This window comes from Heteronotia binoei, chromosome 5, assembly GCF_032191835.1.
Source record: "Heteronotia binoei isolate CCM8104 ecotype False Entrance Well chromosome 5, APGP_CSIRO_Hbin_v1, whole genome shotgun sequence".
NCBI classification, from domain to species: domain Eukaryota; kingdom Metazoa; phylum Chordata; class Lepidosauria; order Squamata; family Gekkonidae; genus Heteronotia; species Heteronotia binoei.
Window position 1 is genome coordinate 41193578 of NC_083227.1, and position 8604 is coordinate 41202181.

General features: G+C 46.8%; 1 protein-coding gene across 3 annotated transcripts; it reads left to right on the plus strand.

The window, feature by feature from the left end:
• The first annotated feature begins 294 nt into the window (after positions 1 to 294).
• Positions 295 to 8351, plus strand: LOC132572354 (zinc finger protein 345-like). Of its 3 annotated transcripts, none has more exons than XM_060239278.1 (3): positions 295 to 365; positions 4114 to 4236; positions 6437 to 8351. In XM_060239278.1, the coding sequence occupies exons 2-3, from the start codon at positions 4209 to 4211 to the stop codon at positions 8050 to 8052; spliced, it is 1644 nt and encodes a 547-aa protein (XP_060095261.1). In that variant the 5' UTR covers positions 295 to 365; positions 4114 to 4208; the 3' UTR covers positions 8053 to 8351. The 3 variants fall into 3 exon arrangements, with proteins under 3 accessions (XP_060095261.1, XP_060095263.1, XP_060095262.1); XM_060239280.1 differs by lacking the exon at positions 295 to 365 and adding an exon at positions 381 to 493; XM_060239279.1 differs by lacking the exon at positions 295 to 365 and adding an exon at positions 1087 to 1167.
• The last annotated feature ends 253 nt before the right edge of the window (positions 8352 to 8604 follow it).

The window sequence follows — 8604 nt, forward strand, 5'->3', positions numbered from 1 at the left end:
CAATATTATTTTCCTGCTGTTTATTCATACATGCCCGTTCAAATCCCCCTGAGGTCAGTTAGGCTGAGAGAAGGAGCATCTGGCCCAAAGTCACCACCCAGCTTCCATGAAATGAATGGAGATTTGAACCCGCATCTCCCATCCAATGTTCCAAAAGCAAGGGGGTGGGGATCAGTATAAACTATGATGTTAAAATAAAAATCACTGCAACATCCTCATCCTTTCCTGGCGGTCACGAAGCCTTTCTTCCAACAGAGGGCGCTGCTTAACGCTGGCTGCCTAGAAGATTTCACTTTTCCCAACTAGCAGAACTGCTGATCTTCCTGGGTTGTCCAAACTGGTGCGCTTTCTAGATCAGGCACGAAGTAAGGATTATTTCCACACTATGTTGGGCGAAAGATTCTGGGGAGAGGACCCTAGCGGGAACTGGCCCTAACTAGACCCTCCTTGTATTGAAGCAGCCTTGACGTGCGTGAATAAATGCTTTTAGAAGGTATGCCAGGACGAAGGAGGCATTAGCTAACAAAACAGACTGGGAAAACTGAGGGTTACGAGACCCACCAGATGCGCGTGAAAAAGAAGCGTCGGTTTCTTTAATCTGTGGAAGAAGAAAAAAAGGGAGCGGTGCGGCTTTTTCATGGGAGGCCATTTGGTACCGGGAGGGTGAGGGATCCATCGGGGTGAGAAACGGGGCGGGTTGGAGAACCAACTGAATGGTTTCGAGCAGGATGACAGCTGGTCAAGGAATGACAACTTCCCACGAAGGCTTAAAGGAGCCTCCGCGTCCAGAGGCCATCATGGGCTCCTGAATATACCTGCCGCTAGAGAGCAATGGCGGTCGGAGAGGGGCTTTTCGGGGCAAGCTGGTTGGACTGTGGGTTGCCGGCTTCCAGGTGGTGGTGAATGGAGATCTTCTGCTATTGCAACTGGTCTCCAGGCGATAGAGGTCTGTTCACCCAGAGAAAATGGCCGCTTGGGAAGGTGGCTTCTTTGATATTATACTCCAACGAAGTCCGTCCCATCCCCAAGCCCCGCCCTCCGCTGGCTCCACCCCCAAAATCTCTAGGTACTTTCCCCCAAGCTGAAGGGGGGAGGGAGGGGTCTTTGTCTGATCCAGCGAAGCCTCTGCGGCTGCTGATGGTGATTCTTTTTTGCTGTTTCATTAAGGTAGCTTATTAGGTCCTTATAATTCATAGGGTCACCGATCATAAGTCAGAAGTGACTTGACAACACCTTACATTAGATAAATGGGTAAGCTAGCATGAGAAGTCATGGGGGGGGGGGTCAATTGACAATATCATTTTGCATCCATCAAAACTGTAAAGTCTTCCTAGATATGCATCATGCCTTTGCATCCTTTATAAGCATCCTTTACAACACCCTTCCCTCCTTCTGACTGGGATATAAGGATCTCCATTCCTACTTGTATCTGATGAAGGGAGCTTTGACTCTAGAAAGCTTATATCTTGAAAATCTTGTCCATCTCTTCCGACCTCTAATTTAAATTGATTCAGGTTTCCCCACAGTCCAACCACATTGGATTTAACTTTCAGCCTTCATGAATGCCTCTTTGCCATAGAAGACTCCAGGGCTTTTTTGTAGCAGGAACTCCTTTGCATATTAGGCCACACACCCCTGATGTAGCCAATCCTCCAAGAGCTTACAGAGCTCTTATTACAGGGCCTGCTCTAAGCTCTAGGAGGATTGGCTACATCAGGGGGTTGTGGCCTAATATGCAAAGGAGTTATTTATCATATATCAATCAATCACCTTTTATTTGTATCCCTTCCTCTCTGCCGAAGCAGGCTCAGGGCGGCTAACAACAAGAATGCAATATGTACATTGTACAATACAACATTTTAACTACAATTAATTAAAATCAATTAAAATTCTAAAAACAGTAAAATTAATATTTTTGTGCTATTACCTAGATGGCAAACTTTACTTAGCAGTTCTAATCAGTGAAGGCCATTTGAAACAAGATGGTCTTGCAGGCCCTGCGGAACTGTTCAAAGTCCCGCAGGGCCCGCATTTCTTCTGGAAGTTGATTCCATAATTGTGGAGCCATAACAGAGAAAGCCTGAGTGCGGGTACTTTGGAGATTTACCTCTTTTGGCTCTGGGATAATCAGCAGGTTCTTCCCTGCTGACCTCAGTGCTCTCTGGGGTTCGTGTGGGGAGAGACGGTCCCTAAGGTAGGCAGGTCCTCGGCCATATAGGGCTTTAATGACCACCACTTTGTAACGAATCCGGTAAATAACTGGTAGCCAGTGCAGTTCACGCAGCCCCGGCTGTATGTGCTCCCACTTTGGGAGCCCCAGCAGCAGTCTAGCAGCCGCATTCTGCACTAGCTGCAGCTTCCGGGTTCGGCACACAGGCAGCCCCATGTAGAGGGCATTACAGTAATCTAATCTTGAGGTGACCGTTGCATGGATCACTGTTGCCAGGTCCTGACACTCTAGGAAGGGAGCCAACTGCCTCGCCCGCCTCAGGTGAAAGAAGGCTGACTTGGCAGTGGCTGCTATCTGGGCCTCCATTGATAATGAAGGCTCCAGTAGGACTCCCAGGCTCTTGACCCCGTCAAAGACCAGGAGAGGTATTTCCCCTCCCAGAGCGCCCCGGCCCAAGCAAAGGACCTCTGTCTTCACTGGATTCAATTTCAGCCCACTCAGCCTTAACCAAGTTGCCACGGCCTGCAGTGCCAGGTCCAAATTCTCTGGGACGCATCCAGGCCGGCCATCCATTAGCAGATAGAGCTGGGTGTCATCTGCATATTGGTGACACCCAAGTCCATACCTCCTGGCAATCTGGGCAAGGGGGCGCATATAGATATTAAATAGCATCGGCGATAGGACTGCTTCCTGAGGCACCCCACAATGTAGTGTGCGTCTCTGGGAGAGCTCACCCCCGATTACCACCTTTTGTCCCCGATCCTCGAGGAAGGAGGAGAGCCATTGTAGGGCCAACCCCCCAACCCCGACATCGGCGTTGGGGTTGTACCTATCTCTCCTCCAGTGACATGTGCACACCTTTCTTTCCCCTCCTTTTTAAAATCCATCTTTCTTTTTAAAAAAAACCCTCACACCAGTTCAAAATGAATGGCAGGCAAGGCAGCATTCTCTCAGTCATAGCCTCTCCAAACCCCTCTGCAATGCAGACACTACAACATTAGTCCACTGGACAAGGATATTGCAGGGCTACTGCACTGCGTGAAGTGATACAGTCTTAAGTACCAATCTGTAAAGTGTTGTAGGGCATTAAAACCAATATTTTTTCTCTGAGAAGGAACGACCTCTATGAGTGAGTAATTAAATTGTAGAATTCACTGCTAGGGGATGCCACCAGGACAGGGACTAGGCAGATTCAGGGGTCAGTTGATGGTACAAGCCGTGGTGACTGAAGGGGCCTTCATATCCTGAGGCAGCAGCAAGCTTCTGAATGCCAGTGTTAGGAAGCAGCAGCAAGGGAGGGCCTCAGCCTCAGTGTCCTGTTTGCCCTCCAGGACACTGGTTGGCCACTCTGTGAAACAGGATGTTGGACTAGATGCACCACCATTAGGTGAATTATTTTTTCTGCATAGGTAGAGAAGGGATTTCCCAAGAAAGCCATTTGTATGACCTGAGTTTGATCCTAGCGGAAGCTGGTTTCAAGTAGCCAGCTCAAGGTTGACTCAGCCTTCCATCCTTCCGAGGTTGGTAAAATGAGTAGCCAACTTGCTGGTGAGAAAGTGTAGATGACTGGGGAAGGCAATGGCAAACCACCCCGTAAAAAAGTCTGCCATGAAAACATCGTGATGTGACGTCACCCCAGAGTGAGGTCTTGCACAGGGGACTACCTTTAACTTTAGTTGCTGCAGTATTTTAGGGGCATTGTCTGTCTTTTAAATTTTATTGGTATTTTATTCATTAGAGATTATTTCTTTTCTTTTTTTTAATGGGCCTTACTGTATTTGGGTAAGTTTGAAGCCACCTGAGAACTTTCAGCATGGCTGGGCAAAGAAATCTCCCACTATTGCTCTCTAATGACATAGAGATGCTTAAAATATTTTTTTTAAACTGTCCACGCATGTGCAGAACGGATGACACCACACTGACTTTTAGTCTTCCTTTCCCAGGAGCTGGCCACTTCATGGCAAGTAGCTGTGTTCTTCACTGAGAGAGAGGGATAGTTCTACTGGACCAAGGGCAAAAAGCAGCTAACAAGAACATTATGCAGGACAAGAATGTGGCCTCTCTGGGTAAGGATTTCTCTGCCATTTATCCTGTCAACCAGTTTGGTATAGTAGTTAAAAGCAGTGGACTGTAATCTGGAGAACCGGGTTTGATTCCCCACTCCTCCACATGCAGCTGCTGGGTGACCTTGGGTCAGTCCCAGTTCTCTCAGAGCTGTTCTTTCAAGAGTAGTTCTCAGAGCTCTCTCAGCCTTACCTACCTCAAAGGGTGTCTGTTGTGGAGAAAGGAAGGAGATTGTAAGCCTCTCTGAGACTCCAAGTGAAGGGCTCTCTCAGCCTTACCTACCTCAAAGGGTGTCTGTTGTGGAGAAAGGAAGGAGATTGTAAGCCTCTCTGAGACTCCAAGTGAAGGGCTCTCTCAGCCTTACCTACCTCAAAGGGTGTCTGTTGTGGAGAAAGGAAGGAGATTGTAAGCCTCTCTGAGACTCCAAGTGAAGGGCAATGTATAAATTCTCCTCCTCCTCCTTTGTCCCTAGGCCACCAGTATCAGGAAATATTTGCCCGTGATACAGTCCAGCCTTATGCACATTGACTCAGGAGATCCACTGGTCAATGGAACTTACATCCCAACTTGTGTTTATATAGGATTGCAGTCTTGATAACTTAAGGAGAGAGGGGCTATTGCTTAGTAGTGGAGTATGTGCTTTGCACACATGCATAAAATCCCTGGTATCTCCAGCAAAAAGTATCTTAGGAAGCAAAGCCAGCAAAAGCACCTTCTAGAGCCCCTGCCAGTCAGAGGTCATGATACTGTACTGTGGAGACATGTGGACCAATGGCCCAGCTTGGTGCAGAACAGGTTCTTATTTCTTTAAAGAAGTGTAGTGAAGTGATTGGAGTAGGATCCAGGAGTCTTGGATTCAGGTTTGAGAGCTAGTATAAGGGTTGGAGCATCGTGGAAGCCTGTTTGGTGACCTTGGGCCAGTCTCTAGATGCTTTCACACGGCAACTGTTTGCAAGTGGATTTTGCTGTTCTTACACAGTAAAAATCCAATTGCAAAGCACATTGATTAGTATGTGTGAACTCACCCACTGTCTCCCAACCTAACCTGCTTCACAAGGTTATTGTTGTATGGACAAAGCTTATCATGATCTCAGTGCTGGACAAAATGATGAACTGAAATTCCTTCTCTTGCTTGAAAACCAGGGTTCTAAACTATGACTTGGTCCCTGGACAGTACTAATCAATTCTAAGATTCATTGATTTACTTAATCATTTCACTGCCATGTTTGTCCCCAAAGCATCATACAAGAAATTTCTCAAACAACTTAGTATCATTTAGACAAGCAAGACGAACAAACAACTCATCTTGGACAGGGTCTACATTGGTTGGACTGGCTGTCATAGGTCCCAGGCTGTGAGCCTTGGACCCAGAGATCTTGGGCTGTTGACCTAGGGCTCACATCTCTAGCCATGCCCAGACTTTCATACCTGCAGATAGAAAGGAGAAAACTACGATGCGATACAGCTGGCCAGATGTTCCCAAAGTGTCTAGCCAAATGATATGTGATGTTGGCTGAATTGGGGGGGAGGGGGGTTCCGCTGACCTAACTTGCAGTCACATGTACTGTTGAGGGGGGGAGACCTACTGAAGTGCCTGTTGCTTGCAAAGGCTCATGATTGCTGCGAGGGGGAGGAGGGGCTTTAGGCTTCCCTCCTTTGCTGTTTTCTTAAGTAAAAATAGCTGCAGTGGGCTCCTGTTTGCCCCTTTCTTGCACTCCACACATCCTGGGGATCATGTGACTAAGGATATATGCAACCCAAGAAAGGGGCAAACAAATAGCCCCTCCCCAGCGATCTCTGCTTTGGTGTAGCCCCTCCTCTCCTCTCACAGTGTTCACAAGCCTCCATGAGCAACAGGCAGTTGGGAAGATGAGTCATCCATGGTACATATGACTGCAATCTGGGTCAAATCACATATACTGTTTAACTACACCCAGAATAATCCCGCCCCCCCCCCCCATGTTCTGTGTTTGTGAACCTCTCCGAGGTATCCAACTGGCCCATATACATTTTGCATATAGAATGCTGGCCTGTATGCATTTTGGTATGATCCAGCAAGATTTTATGTCAGAGCGTGTGAATGTATATTAAGCAACAGCACATATTTGCTTTGGGGCAGGCTTTCAGCCCATTTAATGTTAGCAGTGTTGGCCTTTGATGTGGGAAGTAATTCACAGCTGGATTCTTTCTCTGTCTGAGCAGATGATGAGCTGCTAAGTGAGGACAAGGAGGAGAGTTCTCATCAGGAAAGTCCAGGCTGTACAGAAGCCCGTGGAATGCTATTGGGGAATTCCCAAGTCCCCCAGCTGGAAAACGCCCATGAGAAACAGATTGGTATAGTGCAATGGCAGGAGAATTCCTCAGATGATACCTGGTCTAAACTCTCTCCTGGTCGAGAAAGTATCATTCAGCTGAATGCATCATTAATTCAAGAAACCGTATGCAAAAGAAAACAAGAGCATGTGCGTTCTGACTATGGGAACACTTTCACTCAAAGCTCCTGCCTTATCGGTCGCCAGATAAAACATGCAATAGGAAGGCCCTTCTCATGTGCTGAGTGTGGGAAAAGCTTCAATAAGAGCTCACACCTTGCTGTACATCAGAGAATCCACACGGGTGAGAAGCCCTATGGCTGTGCAGAGTGTGGCAAAGGCTTCTGTAGCAGTTCCCAGCTAATTTCACACCAGAGAATTCACACCGGAGAAAAAACATGTTTGTGTACCGATTGTGGCAGAAGCTTCTATTCTGCCTCTGAACTAAGCAGACATCGGAGAATTCACACTGGAGAAAAACCCTACATCTGTGACAAGTGCAGGAAAAGCTTCTCTAGCATCTCAGACCTCAGCAGACATCAGAGAATCCACACCGGTGAGCGATCTTATGAATGTCCCAGTTGCAGGAGAGGCTTCACCCAGAAATCACACATGATTACTCATCAGAGAATCCACACTGGAGAAAAACCATTCACATGCCCGGAATGTGGAGAAAGTTTCAGTATAAAGTCAGGCCTACAAAGCCATCAGCGAGTACACACATCAGAAAAGCCTTATGTCTGTGTGGTATGTGAGAAGAGCTTTGGCTGGGCCTCTGTTTTGCTCAGACACCAGAGAATTCACACAGGAGAGAAACCCTATAGGTGCCCTGACTGTGGGGAAAGCTTCACTCAGAGCTCACACCTTAGCAGTCATAAGCAAGTCCACATGACTGAGAAGCCTTATGCATGTCTGGACTGTGGTAAAAGCTTTAGGAGGACCTCAGAGCTCATTGCTCACCAGAAAACTCACATGGAGGAGAAGCCGTACCCATGCAATCAGTGTTCAAAAAGTTTCAGTAAAAGCTCAGAACTCCTGGCACATCAAAGAAGCCACATGGGAGAAAAACCTTTTTCATGCACAATGTGCAAAAAAAATTTCATTAGGAGTTCACAGCTAATTGCACACCAAAGAATCCATACAGGGGAAAAGCCTTACGCCTGCAGTGAGTGTAGTAAAAGTTTCTGTTACACATCAAATCTGAACAGGCATAAAAAAATCCATACAGGGGAGAGAGCCTACAGATGCTCCACCTGTGGGAAAAGGTTCTCCCAGAGGTCAAACTTGACCAAACATCAGAGCATCCACACAGGTGAAAATCTCTATAAATCCAATGACTGTGGACAAAGCTTTAGCATTAAATCAGGCCTCCTTCGCCATCAGCAAGTTCATGCAGAAGAGAAATCTCAAGCATATGTCAACACTGGATGTGAAGACCTTCATTCAGATCCCAGCAGTGCTACTAACAAAACTGAGAATCCACTTGAAAGTGAGCAGTCACCATAAACACTACAGTGCTATGAAATCTACATGGGGTAGAAACTACTGGACACAACCAAAGAAGACTCTCTGTCTCTGGTAGGCAGCTGGTAGGTTAGAGGCACACAGAGAATTGGTTCTGAGGATCATCTCAGTTGCTTGGCAGTCATGCAGGGGATATGAGGACTCTTCAAGCATAAAATTCCATCTGATCTATTCACAGGATTTTTTTTCTTTAATCCTTAGTCAGTATCTTTTAGTATAATTTGAAGCATTTCTTGAGCCATCTGGATCGTTCTTTTCAGAAATTAAATTTATTCCAAACATGCAGGTATCTCTGTTGCAGGGGATATTCCTTGTTTTGTGCTTGGGGCACTCTAGAATCAGGATGATGTGGGTTAATTCAGCGCATCTGGAGAGGGACCCTGGGGATCAGCAAGTCCTTTGCAAGGGCAGAGGACAAACCCTTCTCATGGCCATCCAGATAATATGAAAATGGAGCCAGCATTCTAGGAATAGGAGGAAACTGCTTGCCTCAGGGAAGGGGACAGAATCAGCTGGTCTTTTTCTATTTATATG